The following is a 23,829-nucleotide window of genomic DNA, read 5'->3' as shown; positions in this document are numbered from 1 at the left end:
GATGTGGATTGTCCACTTGTCACATCACCTGCCACATCACTTGCCACATCACCTGCCACGTCACCTGCCACAAGTTGTGGATTGTCCACTTGCCACGTCACTTGCCACATCACCTGCCACGTCACTTGCCACGAGATGTGGATTGTCCACTTGCCACGTCACCTGCCACGTCACTTGCCACGTCACCTGCCACAAGTTTTGGATTGTCCACTTGCCACGTCACTTGCCATGTCAGCTGCCACGTCACTTGCCACAAGATGTGGATTGTCCACTTGTCACATCACCTGCCACATCACTTGCCACATCACCTGCCACGTCACCTGCCACAAGTTGTGGATTGTCCACTTGCCACGTCACCAGCCACATCACCTGCCACAAGTTGTGGATTGTCCACTTGCCACACCACTTTCCACGTCACCTGCCACAAGATGTGGATTGTCCACTTGCCACGTCACCGGCCACATCACCTGCCACAAGTTGTGGATTGTCCACTTGCCACATCACTTTCCACGTCACCTGCCACGTCACCTGCCACAAGTTGTGGACCACGTCCCCTGCCACGTCACCTGCCACAGTGGATTGTCCACTTGCCACATCACTTGCCACATCACCTGCCACAAGTTGTGGATTGTCCACTTGCCACGTCACCTGACACAAGTTGTGGATTGTCCACTCACCACGTCACTTGCCACATCCCCTGCCACAAGTGGATTGTCCACTTGCCACGTCACTTGCCACGTCACCTGCCACAAGTTATGGATTGTCCACTTGCCACGTCACATGCCAGTCACCTGCCACAAGTTGTTGATTTTCCACTTGCCACGTCACCTGCCAGGTCACTTGCCGCGTCACCTGCCAGGTCACTTGCCGCGTCACCTGCCAGGTCACTTGCCACGTCACCTGCAACAAGTTGTGGATTGTCCACTTTCCACGTCACTTGCCACTTCACCTGCCACGTCACTTGCCACAAGTTGTGGATTGTCCACTTGCCACATCACTTGCCACCTGCCATGTCACTTGCCACAAGTTGTGGATTGTCCACTTGCCACGTCACTTGCCACCTGCCATGTCACTTGCCACAAGTTGTGGATTGTCCACTTGCAATTCCAATTGTTTAAAATATTTTTTCTAATGGTTTTTCATCATTTGCAATCATTTTTGAGATTTTTAATGTAAAAAAAAAGGTCACCTTTAAAAACGCATATAAACGCAAACGCGGCTAAACGCGGTAGCGGCGTTTTGCCGCGTTTTACCGCGTTTTGCCGCGTTTTGCGTCTGAAACGTGGAAATTTTTGCTTCTGAACGCATTTTTTTGCTTCTGGAAAAACGAGATTAAACGCAACTGCATAAAAACGGAAAAAAACGAGACTGTGTGCATGGACACATAGGATAACATTGAATGAGTTCAGGGGCAGTTGAAAAAACTGTCCAACTGCATCTGAACGCGCGTTTAACTGCGTCTCGTGTGCATGAGGCCTTATCCTGTATGCACAGATCCTTCCCTCCTGCACTATCTATCTGGGGAAAGCCAGCTAACACAGGCAGAGTAGCCAACCTGCACAGGCTCACACAGTTGTGTCTTTTATGCTGGAGAGAATAATTACTTGTTCGCAGAGATAGCCAGGTCACATGATATTTGCATCACACATGTGGGCATGTATTCAGACTGAATTGTAAATCTTCCACCTGAACTCTCAGCTCTGGAGAAACTGTGCAGATGAACTATTTTCATATTACTGGGTTTAGTAACACCAAGTTTTTTAAGTTTTTTTTTCTACTTTCTGCCACTGGGTAGAGTACTATGCAAGTTCTGTGATCTGTGAAGCCTTCTCTTGTAAGAAACAAGATCATGAATGTAATTTTCACACTTCCAGCATGGAAAAATATTGTATCAATACCAATAAATAATCAGTAACCCCTTTTTATTTAAGCTAGGGAATACCTTTTGATAAGATGATGTGTAATGTGGCTTCTCTGGTACGTGAAGCCCATCTGTGTGTAATTTAGAGCTGCAGGTAATAGATGGCTGCTGGCTCCTATTATAGCCTGCAGGGACACTTTGTTCATTGTTCTTATCCACAGTAGAGCTTTCGCTACATTCTTTTAATATTGAAGATGACCTAAATTGAAGAAAGAGAAAAAGCTTCATCAAAAAGAAAAGCAACACTACATCATTGATATCTATGCTCTTGTCACATGATCGTGGGATAATCTGGTCACCTTTCAAAGTGCTGTTACTGTGTGAGATTTGAGGAAGCTGATTCTTCTTCCAATACTTGTATGATGCTGCACAGTGGTACCAAATAATTTGAGGAAAATTGTGTAAGCATAAATGATCAGTAATATTGATCAGATGCAGTAATTGCGTGACCTTTGGTCATTGTAAATTCTAGAAATTATAAATAGTTGTACTATAGAGAGTGCTTCTGAATTAATCCAAAAACCTCTTCAGCTTCTACAAAATTTCTCTTTTAACATATTTTATAGACCAATGAGCTAATAACATATTACCACAGTAGAAATACAAAATAGCTGCACTTACTTTGGGGAGTTGCCAGGTGATTTTGGAGAAGTATTATAATTTACTTCTGCTAATGTTGCCAGAATAAAATTTGCTTCAAAGACTATGTCATCCAAGCTGAAGACAATTGGTCTGTATATGGAATGGAATAAAGACAGTGACCAATTTACTGACCTATGGAAACTGAAAAAGTAAACCCCTATGCGGCCAAATCACAAAATCTTTACAGCACACATTTTGTTTTACTATGCATTATTTTATCACCTGTGTAAAAAACATATTTAGGCATTTATACATTGGCTTATTTACAGAAGTCATTACCCCATAGTATCAATGTAAACAGCATATGCAGTATCTCTTAGTCCAGGGGTCTCCAAACTGGGACTCGAGGGCAGGATGGCTGGGAACCTTTTCTAATCATCATCTGGACCTTGGGCCGCTGATATGGGGCACTATTCCTTTCACTGACACCAATAGCAGTGCATATTTTCTGCCACTGACACTAATGGCGGGGCACTATTCTTCCCAGTAATACCAATGACGGGTCACTATTCCTCCCAGTATTACCAATCGCAGGGCACTATTCCTCCCAGTAATACCAATGATGGGGCGCTATTCCTCCCACTAATACCAATGATGGGAACTATTCCTCCCAGTAATAACAATCACGTAACACTATTCCTCCCAGTAATACCAATGATGGGGCGCTATTCCTCCCAGTAATATCAATGACAGGGCACTATTCCTCCCAGTAATACCAATGACAGGGCACTATTCCTCCCACTAATACCAATGATGGGGAACTATTCCTTCCACTAATACCAATGACGGGGAACTATTATTTCCTGTAATACCAATAATGGGGAACTATTCTTCACAGTAATACCAATGATAGGGCACTATTCCTCTCACTGACCACAGGCGCTATGTAACTGTCCACTAACCCTGAGGCAATGTTTATTCTCACTCATGCTGGGCCTGGGACATTTTCTATCCTCACTGGCCACAGTCCAGCCCCCCTAAAGTCTGAAGCACATTAAATTGGCCCTTTGAAAAGTTTGGAGACCCCTGTCTTAGGCCCATTTACATACACTATTCAATAAAAAATGTCGCTGTACAAATGTCTCAAGCATTTTCCCAGCTGTCACAAGTAAGCCCCATATTTTGCCTAGTGGCCATAATGCAATATTTTTCTGAAATACTGAAACATTTGGAAAATACTGCATTATGCCCACTAGGTGAAGTCCTTTTTTATTTTTTTGAATTCATATAGCTTTTAAAAAAAAATAGATTCCATTGTGTTGTGTTAATACCTGCACCTGTGTCAATGCAGTGTATTATTGTGCACATAGACCTGCTGTGTTAAAACTCAACACACTACAATGCGTAAGATATGGTATGGGTCCACTACTGTAACTGTGCATTGGGTGTCATTCAAGATTTATAGCACTGCAAGGCACTGTGGTTTATGCAGCAATGTATATTGTGGTACCACACAGGAAAATGCAAATTTTCTTTCACATTAACTACAACAAGTAGATTTGAATTGGCACTTGCAGTCTTGTTCCAAAATATTGGACACTTTAACACTTGTTACCCTGAATTGGTATGCAAAGGTTAATAAACTAATTGAATGGTTGGGCCCTGCCCATTATATAACCACCCTTGATCTCACTAGAGGATATTGGCAGGTCCCCTGACAGATGAAGCAAAAGAAAAGACAGCCCCCAGAGAATTTATGGCAGTATGTCTGGATGCTCTTTGGGCTGAATGGGGCTCCTGCTACATTCCAACGGATGACGGATGAAATTCTGGAAATGTTGTCTTAAGACCCCTTTTACACTGGAGCGTTTTGCAGGTGCTATAGCGTTAAAAATAGCGACTGCAAAATGCCCTAAAACAGCTACTCCATTCACTCCAGTGTGAAAGCCTGAGGGCTTTCACACTGGAGCGGTACGCTGGCAGGGCGTCAGAAAAAGTCCTGGCAGCAGCTTCTTTGGAGCGGTGAAGGAGCGGTGAACTCCCCGGCGTTTTGCGGGTGGATTTAACCCCTTTTCAGCCGCTAGCGGGGGCTTAAGACCCCCGCTAGCAGCCCAATAGCGCAGCTGACGCCAGTGGCGGCTCAGTGTGAAAGGGGTCTTAGGGATAAGTACACCTTTTTATGAAAAATAATAAATGTACCTCTTTTTACAGGTAAAAAAAGTGCATTTATTTATTTATTTGTTAGGAGCCTGTAAAGCATTGCACCCGTGATCTGTACAATCTCAGACTCCTACACACTGTCAGTGTGGCTATATGCTTGTACCTCAGAATAACTTGAAGATTCAATGAACTACCTAAAGCGCTCATCAGCGCCCTGGTAGTTCGTTGAGAATACAGGCCATCAGCCGCAAAGGATTACAGTATTTGAAGTTCTCCCATTCACAGAACACTGTACGTGAGCGCTACGGCTGGGTGGAAGGAGCCCCACAGGGCCACATTTTTTTTTAAAAGATCCCTATCCCACTATCACAACAGGGGATTGGAGGACAGGGCACTATCTGTGATACACCATGGAGCTGGACCTAATCAAATCCTAAATCCATAAGGTCGAAGCCATAAGAGATGGGCCTGCTCCTGCCATCAAGAAACAAGTGAGAAACTTGGCTCTCATGATATTGACAGCACAAATAATATCATAGGTTCATCCTAAATTTTGCTACAATAACAGCATCCTTAACTGGTCTTACCAAGGGCAAGAAGAGATCCTCTGTAGCAATTAGGTGAAATCCAGAGGCTGCAAAGCTAAGAAGCTTTACCAAAGTCTGAAGCAAGTTCTGTGTAAGCAGCCACTGCTGGTAGCCCAAACTTCAAGAAAGAATTTGTGGTCCAGACCAATGCCTTCAGTATAGGACTGTGGGCTGTATTGTCCCACGTGGTAGGTGGAGAAGAACACCCGGTGGTCTATTTGAGTTGAAAGCTGATCCCTGCGGAAAGGAAGTATAGTACTGTAGAGAGAGAGTGTTTGGCCATTAAGTGGGCCTTAAAGCAGAGTCGGCAACCCATCAATCGCGGGCTACCTGATGACCGCCGGCAGGTGGCAGGTAGACCACAAAGACGTCCCGCCATTGCCGATCCAGTCCTTACTCCAGAGCGATGCATGTGCATGCTCATGTAATCCCAGGCTGCAGAGGCAGTCCCCGCCCCTTGCATATGCGTGGCTGCAGGGTGGGGAAAGCCTCCGGAATAACGCCCCTGGGTTCAGGCTCTTCTCCGAACAAGCCTGATTGCTTTGTATCGATATTCCGTGCCCATCACCACCGACCCTCCTCCCAGATCCAAGGATACTATGTGGGAAGATGAGAGAGGATTTCTTGGTAGGGGTTAATGCCACTGCACCCTCCCTGTGCCACTCTGCATTAAAAACTTCTGTACACTCCAGCCCCCCTGACACCACAGCCCTCCTGATCTTCCAATACCATACTCTCCATACCCTCCTGACACCCCAGTCCTCCTGATCCCCCCCAATACCATACCCTCCTGTCTCCCCAATGCCATGCCTTCTTGAGACCCCAGCCCTCCTGATCCCCTTGTACCGTGCCCTCCATCCTTTTGACTTCTGATTTGATTTGTTTTTAGTTGGATATGTTTTATAACAGAAAGTAGAGAATATTGTATTTTGCAAAATGTTCTGTCTTAGTTTATAAAATAAAAAATGAAACAACCCAGTGGTGATCAAATACCATCAAAAGAAAGAACTATTTGTGTGAAAAAATATATATAAATTGAATTTGTGTACATTGTTGCATGACCATTTAATCAACCTGATAAAGTAGCACAGTGATGAATAACAAAAAATGCTCTGGTCATGAAGGGGTACAACCTTCCAGAGGTCAAGTGGTTAATGGCCCAGCCTAAGGACCACAATTCAAGGGTTACCTGCTGGTTCCAGACCATCCAAGATTTTTCTTTTAACCAGTTCTTGCCCACTGTATAGTCAAATGATGGCCAGGCAGGACCGCTCTAGTTCTGGGAGGAGCGTCACATGACACCCTCCCATTCTTGCCATGCATGTGCGCCCTTGGTGCGGCGATCAGTGGTGAGCTGTGTCCCTAGGACACACACTGCATCACCGATTGGAGTAAAGAGCCAATGACAGTGGCTCTTTACCACGTGATTGGCTGTGTCCACAATGTAAACATACTTGCCGTTTATCAGCATTCCTTTCCTCATGCTGTTACAGCGTGAGGAGAGGAGACAGTTGGTAACCGGGTAGTGTGAAAGGGGACATCTGCACTGACAACCAGAGCACTGCTGTCTATCAGTGTCAATCAGTGCCACCTATCAGTGCCCACAATTGCTGCCTCATCAGTGCTGCCTATCAGTGCCATCTCATCAGTGCAGCATCATCAACACACATCAGAAAAGGAAAAAAAATGTCAAAAAAAGGAGTAGAAGGTACCATTCAAAATTGTGCAAATTTGAAACATTCATAGACCTGGAAAAATTTCCCAGGAAACTGAACATTAAGACATTTCTTGAAGAACACTCCAGTTCCAATCGGGCAGTTGTTCCGTAGACCCATGTTCACACGGAGCTGCGGAACAAGTCTGCTTTCAATCCCAAAAATGCTTCCCATAGGTTCAGAGAGGTTTTCAAACATTCAGTACAGGAAAATATTAAAGACATTCCTTTCAATAAAAAAAGAAAAGTCAAACAAACCAGAGAAGCCATTTCTAAACTGTAACAAAATAGAGACATAGTCATAAGACTGGCGGATGGGGGGGATCGCCTTGTCCAAATTGATTGATAAAGGTTTGATATTGGATATACTTAACAAAAAGAAAGCCAAATACCTATTACCTAAAGTCCCTAAAATTACGGTTATTTATTATATTCTGAAGATACATAAGAACGGACAAACTCCTCCAGGCATACCCATTGTTAGTGGGATAGATTCCTTATTCTCGAGGCTAGGCAAATATATTGATATTTTTTTGCAACCTATAACTGTCAAGGGTAAAGCATACGTCAAGGATAGCAGGTCTCTTATCAACATGACTAAGACAACTGTGGTGGGAGACCATACGTTGCTGGATTTCTACAGCCAAATCAAGGGGGTGGCTATGGGGGCTAGGTATGCTCCGAGCATTGCAAATATATTTCTAAACAAGTGGGAGGAGGAATATATATTTACTAACCAGTGGCCACAACTACAAATGTACTGATGTTGGGGGCGTGGCCAACACGGTATGTGAATAGAAGCTGCTTCACAGATCTCCCAGCTTTATTCTGATCCGATCCGGAAACCGGCACCATAAAGCGCTCGGCTTTCACTGTCTCACCCTGGGGACATCTCCATGCCCTGCTGCCATCCCTGCTCTCCCAGAGGTTATGATGACCCGTGGACAGCGAAGAGATGGTCCCTGGCTGGATCACCAAAATGGCGCCGCTCCGTCATCCACACAGAAGGTGTGGCGGGGAAAAAGGAAAGGAGGGGGTGAGTAAACAGCTGAAATACACTAGAGATGGTACCAGAGACCACCCCAAAGACGAGATACTATGCCCAAAAGATGACTGAGAAATCTGGCATGGCAGGGACGCAAAAAAGTCACTTTGCGGGGCCAGGCCAACTTTTTTGAGCACCCAGCTGAGACCTCAGATTGCTTGGATGCCAACAAAAACGCGCTCCGTCAAGCTCAGAGACCTGCGGTGGATGAAGACTGACATACCTAACGCATGCTAGGCGTTCTGCCTTATCTTCCCCTCGGCTGAGGGCACTGCCAGAAACATACAATGATTTCTTTCATACAATGCGAGATCGGAATTGAGTTTGCTCCTGGCAAAGCACCCATCAAGGATTACCTGTGAATTTGTTGCCGCTGTTAGCAGCCCTTCTGATGACCTACGAGACCCATTGTCCCAGGAAATTTTAAAGTTTCCACTGACACAGCAGTGTCCAGAATTGCAAGGAGATTGTGCTCTCCTATGTGTCGGGCCCAAACAGGTGGTTGGCCTGCAGCAGAAGAGACATCTACATTTGTTTACCACACCGTTGTGCGTTCTATGTTGTTCCCTTACACAAATTTGTTCCAGAGAAGACAGACTATACCACCAGGACTGTAGAGTCACAACTTTTTTCACTGCCAGGCTAGGTCAACAATTACATAGTTAGTAAGGTTGAATAAAGACACCAGTCCATCCAGCTCAACCTGAGTGAGTGTCTACAATTGTCCCTATCCCTGTCAAGGATCCCACAATCCAAGGTCCCCATTCATATACTAGGGCCAATTTTGTATAGAAGCCAATTAACCTACCTGCATGTCTTTGGAGTGTGGGAGGAAACCGGAGTACCCGGAGGAAACCCACGCAGGCACAGGGAGAACATGCAAACTCCAGGCAGGTAGTGTTGTGGTTGGGATTTGAACCAGCAACCCTTCTTACTGCTAGGTGAGAGTGCTAACCACTACACCACTGTGCCGCCAGAGCAATTGTCATTGCTTTACAAGTACAACAGAAGGGTTCGCCCCCCCCTGTCCATTTGGGGGTATGCTGGGCAAGAAGTGTTTTCTCCCTGTAAGACATCCACTTGACTCTCCCCGATGATGACAGTGACAGTTCTATCTTGGAACATTAGGGGATTGCAGGACCCTCTGAAGCATACCATGGTGTCATCCTTGATGAGGAAATGTCTGCCAGCCATTTGTGCCCTACAGGAGACTCGCCTTACGGCTGACTCTGTGACATGTCTGAATTATCGGTGGGTGGGTGGGCAGAGCCTATCATTCAACTCACACCTCGTATTCAAGGGGTGTGAGCATGCTGATACATAGCTCCATAGACTACGAGGAGCTAGGCTCAGAGATTGATAAAGATGGGAGATATGTTTTTCTTTTATGCAGGTTGTTTTCTCTTAAATGCATTCTCGCTTTTGTGTATGTACCCCCCTCCGTATAACAATCAGGTATTAAGAGCTTTAGTGGAATAACAAGTGAAGTACCCGGAGGTGCCGTTGTATGCCTTCGGGGATTTCAATTGTTACACGGATCAGTTCTTAGACAAACATCCCCCAGTGGTGGGTGGGAGGGGGAGGAACCATACAGCTCTCCGGAAATTTATAGAGGAGGTGGGGTGGAAGGACCCATGGAGGGCAAAAAACTCAGGTGTGAAACAATTTTCCTGCTTCTCCAAGAGTTATTCTTCACTGTCAAGGATAGAATTATGTCTATGTTCGTATGCGGCTTAACGATTCATCTCGGAGGTGGCCTATGCTCCCAGAAGTGTATCGGATCACTTCCCATTGATTACAAACTTGGAGGTGCACCCTTCTTCCATGGTGGCCAAGGCTCCGTGGAAAATGAATGCGTTCTGGCTGAATCTCTTCCCTTCTCATGAGCAGATAGAATCTCATATTCTAGACTTGGCGCATCCACGCCGCAGACGAGGCTGTAGCCATGACTTGGGAAGTCTTCAAGGCTGTTCTGAGGGGCCTCTTTATTAATGAAATCCAGGCTATTAAGTGAAAGACAAATGCTCAGAGGGAGGGAATGGAACGGCTAGCAGAGAACTTGGAGAATACATTCATTGCGGACCCAACGGAGATCAATAGGGAGGCGTGGCTCTCGGCGCAGGATGTGCTCTACCGAACCACATCCTCTGCGGAGGAGAGAAAAAGGTTCTTTCAAAGGGCGGCATTCTATGAAAAGGAGGAACACACCTCCTCTTCCCTTTTGTTTGTCTATATGCTGTACCCTGCAGCTTAAAGAGGAAGTAAACCCTGATGGGTTTACTTCCTCTTTCATTCCCTGCAAAGGCAAAGCATAATGGACTACTATGCATCGCATAGTAGCCCATTATGTGTCACTTACCTGACACAGGAGCCAGCGATGTCACCGCTGTCCCCTGTAGTCCGGCTTATCCATCTTTTCGGTGGGGTCTCGCAGCTCCGCCGCTGTCATTCGGCGGAGCCGCGATGACGTCACTCCCGCGCATGCGCACGGGAGCCGACACGCGCGGCAGCTCCGTTGTTGGAAATGCCGCGCTCAGTGCGCCTGCGCGCCGCTGTCTACGGCGCATGCGCCATAGACAACGGTGCCTGTCTTCGGGCAAATATCTCCTAAACCGTATAGGTTTAGGAGATATTTCTTGGACCTACAGGTAAGCCTTAATCTAGGCTTACCTGTAGGTCAAAGTGGTTTGTAAGGGTTTACAACCACTTTAAATGTACTGAAATGTACTGAATATGCTCAACTGTCTGCTAATGATGCTTCTGTTTAATAAAACCTTTAGTTTGAGAAAAAAAGAACAAATGTACAGACGATACATAGATGATATTTTCATCATGTGGGAGGGTCAGCAAGAGGAAATGGAAAGGTTCTTATCATACATAAATTGTAATGATTATCATATCAAGTTCACTAGCACTTGGCATCAATCAAGTATACAGTTCCTGGATCTTGAAATCTTTACACTGGGTTCCAGTGTAGAGACACAAACCCACTTCAAAGAGACCGATCGGAATGGCTACATTTCCACTGAGAGTTACCACCACCCAAACTGGGTGCGGGCGATTCCGAAAGACCAGTTTCCCCAAATCAAGATAAACTATGCGAGTGAAGGAGACTTTGTGGTTCAGACTGATATGCTCATTGGCAGGTTTGTAAAAGTTTGGAAAAGTGATATAATAAAAGGCAATTGGAAGCTATGAGGGAACATGTCTGATTAATTGAACGTTTAACCCTTTTGGGGCCTAAAGTAAAAAATCCAGTACAAGATAAGTTTGATTTTGCTTTTGTATCTGGCTTTAATCTTCAATATAAGGAAGTTGAGAGAATTATCAAGACACCTTGGCCATTATTGTGTAAGGACCTTACCTTAAAAAAATGATTCCTAGTAAACTAAATGTTTATATATAGGAGGGCTCCAGGGTTGTGCAATATGTTGGCCAAAAATGTTATCCGGCCCCCCAAGAGACCTCCTACCTTTTTAGATTGCACAGGATTCTTTAAGTGCAGGAGATGTAAAGCATGCAGAATCACTAGTGATAAAACTAGGAAGGCCACCAGTTTTCCATCGGTGGTCACAGGGGGCTGAATATAATATTCATCAGTTCATCACCTGTGACACAAGATATGTCACCTACCTCTTGATGTGCCCCTGTAATTTCCAATATGTGGGCAGAACCACCAGGACCATGGCTATAAGGGTGGGGGAGCATATAGAAAACATAAAAAAAGGGTTTAAGTACCATAGTGTGTCCAAACACTTTAGGTTGGTACACAATAAATATCCCTCCCTACTCAGATTTTGGAGTATTGATAGGGTTCGCCAGCATTGGAGAGGTACAGACATAGCAAAGAAGGTGCCCCAAATGGAGACTCAATGGCTATTTAAACTTCAATCTTTACAGCCTCGGGGGTTGAACATTGATATTGATCTGAAGTGTTTTTTGACTGACTATTGAGGACTGTTCTACTATGGGCCATCCATCACATTTTTGGTGGGTGGAGTGTAGCATTTTTTTATCTATTTATATGGGGGTGACTCTTTCTGGGTTTTCTTCCTAGCTTGTATACATGAATTTATATTGTTTTATAAAATATATATTTTTTATAGAATATTTTTTCATATATAATTTTATTTTTCCAATTTATATCAGTTTTGGCCATGTATACATTTTGTTTCAAGCCTTTTTAGATATTGGCCACCAGATGGCACTGCTTTGTGGTGTTTTTTCATTATAGGCTATGTTGCACACTTCTAGGTTCCACATTTATAATGCCTGGCCACTAGATGGTGCCAGTTTTCATGGTTCTGTGTTTATTATATTTTTTATCATGTCACTATTTTCTTTATGTTACTTAGCTATGATATTTTATCAATTTGCGATTTTTTTAATGTGTCTTTCGAGGTTTTACATGTGATTCACCATTAGTGGTTTATGCTGTATGGTGGGAACAGTGTGTGTAAGTCGGCAATCCCTAGAGGGAGATTTTGCATTACATTTTGGTCTTCTCCTCTATTTTGAAGGAGCCCCACCAACAGCACCCTTCCCATTCACTTTTAAACAAGCTAGGAGTGGTGTGACCTTACTCCCTGGAGACGCTAATACGGCGAAACATATGTCGGAGCAGAGGAGCCACCATTCCAGGTTCTGATCCCACATCCTATCTAGGCTTGGCCTTAGGAGAGAAGCGTATTTCACGCTATCCCATTAGGACTAGCCGACTTGCACATGCTGATTACGCCTGGTGCCCGGATTGGCACTGTAACATGTGAGTGTAATTGCCATTTGTTATTGTCATTTGCTTTTATCTATTAAAAATACTACACTATGAGACCTCCCTCTATGTCTCTTGTGGAGTCATTTTTCCCATCCTAGGTTCATGTCGAGGAGCCAGTGGAGTGGAACTGTACAGTCACTGAAATCAATTGGTATTCCAGAAGCGCTTTTTGACCCTCCTGTAAAAAGGGGTCATAATTCTCTGGTGAGTGGCCACCCATCTCTTGAGCACTTGTGAAGAACTAGGAATGCAGTTTTGAGCATCACAATTTGGTGTTGGGATTCATCATATATGGACTTTTAGCTTGCTATTTTTGATTCACTGAACATCACTAGCGCCTCCCCTTTCCCACAGCATTTGGTGACCAGTTATGTTTGTTCACTGATTTCACAGTGCGCCATTCATTGTTTTTCTTCATTTTTTTTAATTACCTGTTTGCAAAATAACAGAAACTAAGAAAAACATTTATTTATTCCAAAATGTTTGGCTCTATTTGTGTGAAAAAATGACAAAGATTTCATATGGGTACAGTGTTGCATGACAGCACAATTGTCATTCAAAGTGCGACAGCATTGAAAGCTGAAAATTGGCCTGGGCAGGAAGGGGATAAAAAAAGTGGAGCAGCAGGATGTAATAAAAAAATGAGAATAACCCACAGTTCGGTCAAATGGGGGGGGGGGGGATGTAACAAACATCCCCCGTTGTCAGTTGTGGATGGAATGTATTTGCCACATACAGTCCAATTTAATATCAATATAAATGCAGATGTTCTGTGAAGCCCTCTGAGAACCTTAGTGAACAAACAGCATCATGGAGGCCAAGGAACACACCAGACAGGTCAGACATAAAGTTGTGGAGAAATTTATAGCAGGGTTAGGTTAGAAAAAAATATCACAAACCTTGAGCATCTCATGGAGCACTGTTCAATCCATCATCTGAAAATTTAAAGAGTATAGCACAACTGCAAACCTACCAAGACATGGCCATCCACCTAAACTGACACGCTGGGCAAAGAGAGCATTAATCAGAGAAGCAGCCAAGAGGCCCATGGTAACTGGAGGAGCTGCAAAGATCCACAGCTAAGGTGGGAGAATCTGTCCACAGGACAACTATTAGTCGTGCACTCCATATATCTGGCCTTTATGGAAGAGTGGCAAGAAAGCTGTTGTTGAAAGAAAACCATAAGAAGTCCCGTTTGCATTTTGCAAGAAGCCATGTGGGGGACATAGCAAACAGGTGGAAGAAGGTGCACTGGTAGATGAGACCAAATTGAAATTTTTGGTCTAAAAGCAAAATGCTATGTGTAGTGGAAAACTAACACTGCACATCACACTGAACACACCATGCCCACCGTGAAACATGGTGGTGACAGCATCATGTTGGGGGATGCTTTTCTTTAGCAGGGACAGGGAAGCTGGTCAGAGTTGATGGGAAGATGGATGGAGCTAAATACAGAGCAATCTTAAGCCCCCATACACACTATCAGTATTTCTGCTGAGTTTTTCCTTCAGATTTACCAAAACCATATAATATGAGGTCAAACCTTAGGAGTTTCAATTTGTATGCAATCAGGCAGGCCCTTGCACTACATGGTTTTGGTAAACCTGAAGGAACAAATCTGCAGAAAATCTGATAGTGTGTATGGGGCATCAGAAGAAAACCTGTTAACGTCTGCAAAAGACTTGAGTCTGGGGCGGAGGTTCACCTTCCAGCAGGACAAACGACCCTAAACATACAGCCAGAACTACAATGGTATGGTTTAGAACAAAGCATATTCATGTGTTAGAATGGCCCAGTCAAAGTCCAGACCTAAATCCAAGAATCTAAGGCAAGACTTGAAAATTGCTGTTCACAGACGCTCTCCATCCAATCTGACAGCTTGAGCTATTTTGCAAAGAAGAATGGGCAAAAATGTCACCCTCTAGATGTGCAAAGCTGGTAGAGACATCCCTGAAAAGACTGCAGCTGCAATTGTACTGAAAGGTGGTTCTACAAAGTATTGACTCAGGGGGGCTAAATACAAATGCCCACTACACTTTTCAGATATTTATTTGTAAAGAAATTTGAAAACCATTTATCATTTTCCTTCCACTTCACAATTACGTGCCACTTTGTGTTGGTCTATCACATACAATCCCAATAAAAATACATTGATGTTTTTGGTTGTAACATGACAAAATGTGGAACAATTCAATGGGGTATGAATACTTTTTCAAGGCACTGTATGATTTTGTGGTTCATGAGATAAATGGATGGCAGTAAAATTTTGTAGCAGGATGTAGGAGGTTAAGCACTGGCCACACCCTGTTTCTAACCTAGGGTATAATTAGTATTTTCTGTTGGCTTTTGTTTTGGGTCCTGTTTTGTTGAAATACTGACCAATAAACATGGGCAGAAAGTCCTTAAACCCACTTGACACTTGGATTACCTCTCTGCGAGCTCTCTGCTTAAAACTGAACCCAACTATATATAACACCTTTCAGAACAGCCTCATACCTACTTTGTTCAGATGAGCCATGTGTACACAGGCATTGTGGTAGGCATCTGGCACAAGTTGCTTTGCGCCACTACTATTAAAAGTGACAGCAACAGATTTTAGGAGGAAACTGCTGTCATTCACTGAAGGGGAACCTTGTAGAAAGTAAAAATCACTCTATAGGCACACCTCATTTTATGACTGCAGAGTGAACATACTGTCACACTAAAGCGTCTATACCCAGGAGAAGCAAGCATTTCTAGTGTGACAATATTGCTCCTGGGAGCCATTCAGGCAGTTTAGTCACTCTAGGTCAGGAAGTGCCAGTGTAGGATAAAACTGGAAGGATCACCAGGTCAAAATAAAGGAAAGGAAAAATAAGATCATTATGTACAGATATGCCATTAATTGATGACATATCATTTTAAGGTTTAAATCAATTTTACCTCTATGTGAAAAAATACCAATTCCATGCCAATTTGAGTTATGTCTGTGAATGAAGCATTTTAATGAGAGGTTTTATGATGGTAAAATAACATAAATGTCTCTGTAAATGGACTCAAATGTTTTTGAGGGATTCTTAAGAACTTTATTTAACATACATTGATCGTAAATATTTATACACATACTTTCCCGGATTGTTAAAGTGAACCATAATCAGAGCACTGGTTGCCTCTGCAAAGGATAAGAATCCCTAGAAAAAAACAACATAAATTAGTGTGTACACAGCTTTTGCTTTTATATAATATACAGCTTCTTTTATTAGTAAGATCCAGTGGAAAAATGTGACAGAGCACTTGAGGGTACACTGGAATTTGCCAGTCTGCAACATGGCTAGATTAAAGAGGAAGTAAACCCTGATGAGTTTACTTCCTCTTTCATTCCCTGCAAAGGTAAAGCATAATGGACTACTATGCATCGCATAGTAGCCCATTATGTGTCACTTACCTGACACAGGAGCCAATCTGGCTGGTAACTCAGGGTGTCTATGGTGGAAATCCCGTATTAAGCGAGGAGCGTGAATATTACTGGAGCGTTCCCAAGAATTGTCTTCGGGGGATACCCTTTCCACTTTACCAGGTATTGAGTCTGTCTCCCCATCTTTCGACAATCCACTATGGCCTCCACCTCGAATTCTTCTTCGCCTTCGACCGGTGTAGGTGGTGCCACTTCTCTTCCGGGAATGGAGCTTGGGATCACTGGTTTCAATAGGGATGCATGAAACACCGGGTGGATCTTGTATGAACTAGGTAGCGATAATTCAAAGGCCACTGGGTTTACCACCCTCTTGATCTTGAAGGGACCGATGAACTTGGGGCCGAGTTTTCGTTATGGGTATGGTAATTTCAGGTTAATAGAGGATAACCAAACTTTTTCCCGATCTTGAAACTTGGACAGTTCTTCCTCCCCCTATTATAATATTCCTCATAGTCCCTCTGAGCCTTTCTCATAGCTTCTTGGATTTGTAGGAAATAGTTTTGGATTGATTTTACCCGTTCTTGTACTGCAGGAGTGGAGACTTTGGGGACGGAATCTGGCAGGAAGGAAGGGTGATAGCCGTAATTGGCCCAAAAGGGTGTTTGGTTGGTGGTGGAGTGTACTGAGTTATTGTAAGCAAATTCCGCACAGGGCAGGAGAGAGGACCAATTGTCTTGAGAGCAGGAGCAGAAACAACAAAGCTATTGCTCTAGTGTCTGGTTCGTTCTTTCTGTTTGTCCGTTGCTTTGCGGATGACATGCGGAGGATAGTGAAGTGCTGATTTCCAGTGCTTTGCAGAGGTCCTTCCAGAATTTGGAGGTGAATTGGATTCCCCTATCAGACACAATGTTTGAAGGGACGCCTTGTAGCCTCACGACTTCCTTGATAAAGATGCTTGCTGTAGCCGAAGCAGGAGTGCCACACATAGGTAGAAAATGTGCCATCTTTGAGAGACGATCTACTACTACTAGGATTGTAGTAAACTTGTCAGAAGGTGGTAAGTCAACAATAAAATCCATAGAGATCTCTCTCCAAGGGCGTTCGGGAACAGGTAAGGTCCTCAAAAGTCCCCAGGACTTGGTATTTGCCCCCTTGTTACATTGGCAAGTGATACAGGACTGGACATAGTTCTTGCAGTCACTTCTCCAACCTGGCCACCAGAAAAAACGACTGATTAAATTGGCAGTCTTCTGGATCCCAAAATGTCCCGCCATCTTGTGATCATGAAAGGTCTGCAAAATCTGGAGTCTTCATGATGGAGGAATGAATATCTTGCTGTGTTCCCATAGCAAACCGTATTTCCTTTCCAAGGAGGATGCTGTAGTTTCGAAGAGATGGTTAGTGGCTTGTTTGATGGCAGTTTCTAGATCGGGCTGGATGATTTGGAGGAAGTTGTGTGGAGACAGAGTAGTTGCGGGTTCAGGTGGTTCTTCGGCTTCTGGAAACATTCGGGAGAGTGCGTCTGCTTTCCCATTCTTGGAACCGGGCAAAAGGTGATATGGAAATTGAACCTGGAGAAAAAGAGGGCCCAGCGTGCTTATCGGGGTCGAAGGCGTTTAGCAGCTCTGAGGTACTCCAGGTTCCTGTGGTCTGTAAAGATCATGATGGGTTGAGATGCACCCTCCAGCAAGTACCTCCATTCTTTTAGTGCAAACTTTATAGCGAGAAGTTGTCGATCTCCAACATCGTAATTCCTCTCCAGAGGACTGAGTTTCCGGGAAGCAAAGGTGACTGGATGAAGGAGAGCCTTTGGTCCACTTCTTTGGGAGAGAATAGCACCTAATGCGGATTCAGAGGTGTCCACCTCCAACACATAGAGAAGGCTTGGATCTGGATGTAGGAGGATGGGAGATGATATAAAGAGTCTCTTTAATTCATCAAAGGCTTTCTGTGTTTGTGGAGACCATTGGAATTTGACCTGCTGGCGGGTCAGTTGGGTGATGGGGGAAATAATCGTGGAGAACCCTTGGATATACCTGCGATAAAAATTGGTGAAGCCAAAAAAATCGCTGGACAGACCTTTTGTCTGAAGGTGCCGATTCCTCCTGTGGCGATGATAAATCCGAGGAACTGGATGGTGTCTCTTTTAGGTAGAGCCCATGTTCTCTGAGGATGAGGAGGACCTTCCTGACGTGGGTACGGTGCAGTTCTAATGAATTGGAAAAAATCTGAATATCATCAAGATATACTATCATGAAGTTGTCTAGATACTCACAGAATATATAGTTGACCAGGTGCTGGAATGTGGCCGGGGCATTGCAGAGCCCAAAGGGCATCACAAGATATTCAAAATGCCCGAATCTAGACCTGAAAGCCGTCTTCCACTCATCCCCATTCGGACTAAGTTACCACGTGCTTCATATAAAGTCCCACCTCCTCCCCCCCCCTTTTGTGATATGCTCCCCGAAGATCTAGTTTAGTAAATATCTTGGCAGTTCTTAGGCATTGAAAAGGTTCAGGGATTAGAGGAAGTGGGTACCTGTTCTTAATGGTAATTTTATTAAGTTCCCTGTAGTCCACGCAAGGCCTGAGAGAACCGTCCTTTTTTTCAACAAAAAAGATGCCTGCACCAGCTGGAGAAGAGGATGGTGGGATGAATCCCTATTCCAGGTTTTCATCTATGTAAGAGCGTAGAACTTCTAGTTCAGTCTCTGATAATGGAAAGATCTGACCAAATGGAATTTCGGAACCGGGTACGAGGTCTGTCAGGCAATCATAGGACCAATGGGGCGGCAGAGTATCAGCCTTCTTCTTGTCAAAGATGTCCAAAAAATTATAATAGGCTGAAGGGACATGTTGCAGATTATCAGGATTAGTCTGTATGGTTAGGCAGGAGGTGGACTTGTGGGAGGGCGGCAGGTGACAGTGCTGTGAACAGTAGGCAGATGAAAAGAGTACTTCTTTCTTGTTCCAGTTGATCTATGGGTCGTGGGCTTGTAACCAAGGGAAACCGAGAATGATTGGAAACATAGGAGAATGGATAATGTCAAAGCGAAGAAATTCACAGTGACCAGAGTCTGTGGATGTCAAGATTGGTTCTGTTTCCTGGGTCACAGGACCGGAGCAGGGTAGGGAGCCATCAGCCAGATGAATCTGAAGGTGTTGTTTTTTAGAGCAGAGAGGGATGTGCAGGCTCCAAGCTAGGGTTATGTCCATAAAGCAACTGCAGGCCCCAGAGTCAATGATGGCTCTCAGCCGAACCTCCTCTTCTGCCACCTGTAATGAAACTCAGAGGACAAGGTGAGACTGGGTGGAAACCGCAATCTGAGAATTCACACCAACATGAGGTCGGCACTTACTGGGTCTCACAGGGCAGCTGCGTAGGAAATGGCCCGCATCACCACAATATAGACAAAGGTTGGCTTGACGCCGACGGAGTCTCTCATCAGGGGTGAGTGGAGCCCGGACCAAGCTCAGCTGCATGGGTTCGCCATCAGTAGAGGAGGTGGGAGCTGAAACAGGTGTGGGTACCGGGGGTACCCGGGGTAGCATCCACATGGGTCTAGGTGACTGGAGGTGTTCGGAGCGATGCTCCCGTAGACATCGATCAAGTTTGGTAGCCAACTGGACCAGATCTTCCAAGGATGTAGGGGTGTCTACTCAGGCTAGTTCGTCTTTTAAGGTCTCAGACAGGCCCAGACGGAACTGATACTTAAGGGCAGCCTCATTCCAGTTAGTGTCCCCAGACCATTTCCGAAACTCCACAATGTAGCCCTCTACTGGTCTTTTTCCCTGGGTTAAGGAATGCTGGATGGCTTCGGCCGTAGCGGTGCGCTGGGGATCGTCATACAGTTGTGACATAGCTTCAAAAAAAGTCTCTACAGAATCAAGAAGGGGGCTCTTCTGTTCTAGGAGGTTATGGGCCCAGGGCTGTGGCTCATCGGATAGCAGAGAAATGATGAAAGCCACCTTTACTGATTCAGAGTGGAAGGTCCTGGGCTGCAGAGCCAAGAACAGGAGGCATGCATTCTTAAATGCCCTAAACTTCTTCGGCTGCACGAAAAACGCTCAGGAGTAGGGACCCTGGGTTCTGGAAGGGTCATGACTACTGCAGGTGTGGCACCGCCTTGGGCTTGCGAAGCAGAAGAGCTGCTGGCTGTGGACAGTGAAGAATCCGGTGGACTGGGAGAGATTGCCAAGTGCTGAAGGCGGCCCTCAATCTGGAAGTAGCCGTCTTGGAGTTGCTGCACTGCCTGGGTGAGGGCTGCAACCTGCTGGCAGAGGGCCTCCAAAGATGAGCCAGCTCTGTCGGCCTCTGACATGGCTGGTTTGTACTGTCAGGTATTCACCAGGGGCTGAGAGCAGCTTCCCTTGCAACTGGGTGCACAGTACCCCTGAGGGTGGAACAGCGCGTACAGGGCATGAAGGGGCACGGGTTGCCAGCAGGTGACTGGTATGCAGGAAGTCTTCTGAAGGGAGAGATGCCCGTGCAGATGGCCTTGGGATATACCTTGGGGTGTTGTAAATACCTATTTTGAGCTGTCTTCAGGCCGGCCACATGACTTGCGGCCGCTCCTATACCTGGATACTGCAGGAGGAGTTGTGATCTCCCTCCGACATCAGCTGGCCGTTCAGCCTCCCCTGCAGTAACCCTGGAAACCAGCCGAGAGTCACGTGACTGGCCTGAAGATAATGCTAAATCGTTATTTACAACGCTCGTTTTTATGAAAAGTGAATGCAGTGTGCTGTGGCAGGTTATCATACAGGGGCTGGCAGTGTGCATTTACAAATTTTTAATTTTGCTAATAGGGCGGTGGGCGGAGGGCAGAGGGCAGAGATGGAGACACACAGACAATAGCTGACAGGCAGGAAGGAGGGGGTGAGGGGGGAGAGAGAGGAGAGCAGGGCAGTGTATGACAGAGGGACACACTTTTACCACGGTGGTCATGGCTCAGCAGCCATGATTTTAGTGGTCTGTTTAGAGAGGGGGATACAAGAAGTGGAAGGTTCAGGGTTTTTTTTTTTTGTTACAGTTTAGAGGGGGGCAGATTATACAACACAAGCACTGTGCTGTTTAATCTGCTATAAGGAACCAGGAAGCCTATTTATTTTTTTGGATTGACGAATGCTTTAAGTAACTAAATATACCCACAATAAATATAATGTCCAGTTATATATATGCCCAAATATTTGTTTTATGCACCATATTCTGTAGCCAGCAGCTGGTGAATAACATTTCTAAGAACTAGTTATGTTGCTTGTGTCAGACAAGTGTCAAATGTATTTTTTTTTTTTTACATGCACATGAGATCTGGCAGCTATTGCTATGGCTATGGCAATACATCACCTTCAAAATCAAGCCTTTATAGTATGCGGTTGTATTTATTGCTACAATATAAAATTCCGTTTATATTTATTGAACAAACAACCCCTTGTACTTACCCTAAGTTCCTTTAAGCAAAATGTTACTTCAGAATCAGTTCCAATATGGAAGTTAATAAATTCTTCAGGATTTAAATGCACTTCAGTATGCATTACTTTTGAAATACCTAGAGGAAATAACAAGATAATTATGATGGCACATATCTACAAAGAAATGTGAAAGCATGTCTTTCCTATGAAATATCAAGTTTGGCTGAGAAGATTTAAAGCAGAATTAAAGTCAGGAAAATAACTTTTATTAAAATATTAAACCACCTTATGAGCTGTACATGCCACATACTGCAGTCCTCAGCAAACCTTTGCAAGGTGCTCTACGCTGTTCTGAGGTAACATCACTCTCATTCCCCAGCAGAATTCGCTATAGCTGCCAGCAGCACCTTAATGTACTGTTTTGACTGGCATTGCACTGGCCATTAGTGGGATTTTCCTGACTAACTCCATAACAGCACTCTTCCTGCGGAGTGGTCATCTACTCTGGCAAAGTCCTGTTTTCCTTCTGGAACCCAGGGCTGCCATCAGGGAGGTAAAGGCAGTACTCAAGTAAGGGGCCCGAGTGTCCCAAGGGGCCCAGCTGTCCAGCGGCCGCTCCACCTACAGCAGTACATGAAATTAATCTATCACCTGTGCCGCCGCTAGCCTGTGCAGTGCCTGGTCGCTATAGAGCCTCCTTTCACTTTCACTAGCAGTCGTCTCCTCCTTCCCATAGAGAAGTGGAGAGAAGCATTACACCAAGCCTGAGCCTCTGCCGGCCGCCGCCTTCCTGACTAGTAACCACCCCAGCAGGTGATCACGGCCAGCACTCGCTCCTCTTCCTTCCCTGCTGAGGCGGAGTCTGCTTGCTGCTGCTAGGTTGGTTTACAATGTGATTGGCTGGGACATGGGAGTGGTCAGCTTGTCAGCATCTATCTGCATGCACTCAGCCCTATCAGGTGCATGCAGATAGATACCAGAGAGCAGCCTGGAAGGTAAGTCACAAACATTTTGGATATGCTGCCTTTAGATTTAGAATTTATTTAATATCCTTCTCCTTGGATGGGACACCTGAGGGCAGAGGCTGACAAGCTGGCATCAGGGGCATGATGGATTTGCATTGGGGAAAATGGATGAGGATGACTCTGGGTGGGGATGAGTGCCTTTTTACTGTAACTCATCCCCACCCGGAGTCATCCTCATCCATTTTCCACAATGCAAGTCCATCATCCTCATCCCCGCTCAGCCCCATCCATCCCTCCAGTCTCCACAATGCATCCCCATCCCCGCCCATCACCATCCATCCCTCCAGTCTCCACAATGTATCCCCACCCACACCCAGCACCATTCATCCCTCTCCACAATGTATCCCCACCCACGCCCAGCACCATCCATCCCTCTTCACAATCCATCCCCATCCACGCCCAGCACCATCCATCCCTCTCCACAATGCATCCCCATCCATGCCCAGAATCATCCATCTCTCTCCAGGATTCTTGGTGTGGATGGGGATACATTGTGAAGAGGGATGGATGATGCTGGGAATACATTGTAGAGAGGGATGGATGATTCTGGGCATGGATGGGGATACATTGTGGAAGAGGGATGAATGATGCTGGGCGTGGATGGGGACTCGGTGGGACAGAGAGTGGGCAGGCCCTGGGGAATGTTAGTGGTCAGGCCCCGGGGGGCTCAGGCCTAAATCTGTGTAAGGGGCCCCAATATTTCTGATGGCTGCCCTGCAAGTGAGTGTAAATTAACTCTAAAGTTGGGTTCACACTGCCGTGCGGAGTGGCTCGAAGCAGGGGCCTGGTGCGTCCCTGTTCACTGTTTAAGATTTTTGTCCAAATTTTTACTTAATTTGGACCTGGAACGGACCAGAAGATGCACAGGACTCCTGTAAATTTACTTCGCAGCAGTCCCAGAGCTGTGCAAACCGGCTCCATTGAAGCCAATCACAGTCTCCTGACATGTGAATTGGATGCGGGGAAAAACTGCATGAAATTCGCAATAGTGTGAACTAAAGAAGTCAAATTACTCTTTCTTTCAGGACCGAGTGAGTTGTAGTGAGTTACACTAAATATTAACAAACATCTCTACCACCAAAAACCTGTTTCTACAAACCCAAAATGGTTATGAGGAAACAACATTCCCATGTTTATACCATAGCCATATTCTTCATACATTTCAGTCCATATTGAAAAGACCAAGTTCAGGGAGACTGTACTTACTGCATTGTT

General features: G+C 45.1%; 1 protein-coding gene across 1 annotated transcript in view; it reads right to left on the bottom strand.

Annotated features, from left to right (window-relative positions):
* RAD9B (RAD9 checkpoint clamp component B) overlaps positions 1-23,829 on the bottom strand; it is a 62,794-nt gene that overhangs the window by 16,713 nt on the left and 22,252 nt on the right. The window contains exons 7-10 of the mRNA XM_077462002.1: positions 21,620-21,726; positions 15,889-15,953; positions 2,543-2,653; positions 1,943-2,120 (exon numbers count right to left, since the gene is read on the bottom strand). Of these exons, the coding sequence (XP_077318128.1) occupies positions 1,943-2,120; positions 2,543-2,653; positions 15,889-15,953; positions 21,620-21,726 (461 nt within the window). The remainder of the gene's footprint in view (positions 1-1,942; positions 2,121-2,542; positions 2,654-15,888; positions 15,954-21,619; positions 21,727-23,829) is intronic.

The sequence above is a fragment of the Lithobates pipiens genome, unplaced genomic scaffold (assembly GCF_037356315.1).
Source record: "Lithobates pipiens isolate NorthernLeopardFrog02 unplaced genomic scaffold, aLitPip1_a1.2 Scaffold_3, whole genome shotgun sequence".
In the NCBI taxonomy this organism is placed as follows: domain Eukaryota; kingdom Metazoa; phylum Chordata; class Amphibia; order Anura; family Ranidae; genus Lithobates; species Lithobates pipiens.
The sequence above is the reverse complement of the archived record's forward strand: the minus strand, read 5'-3'. Positions and strand labels throughout refer to the sequence as shown.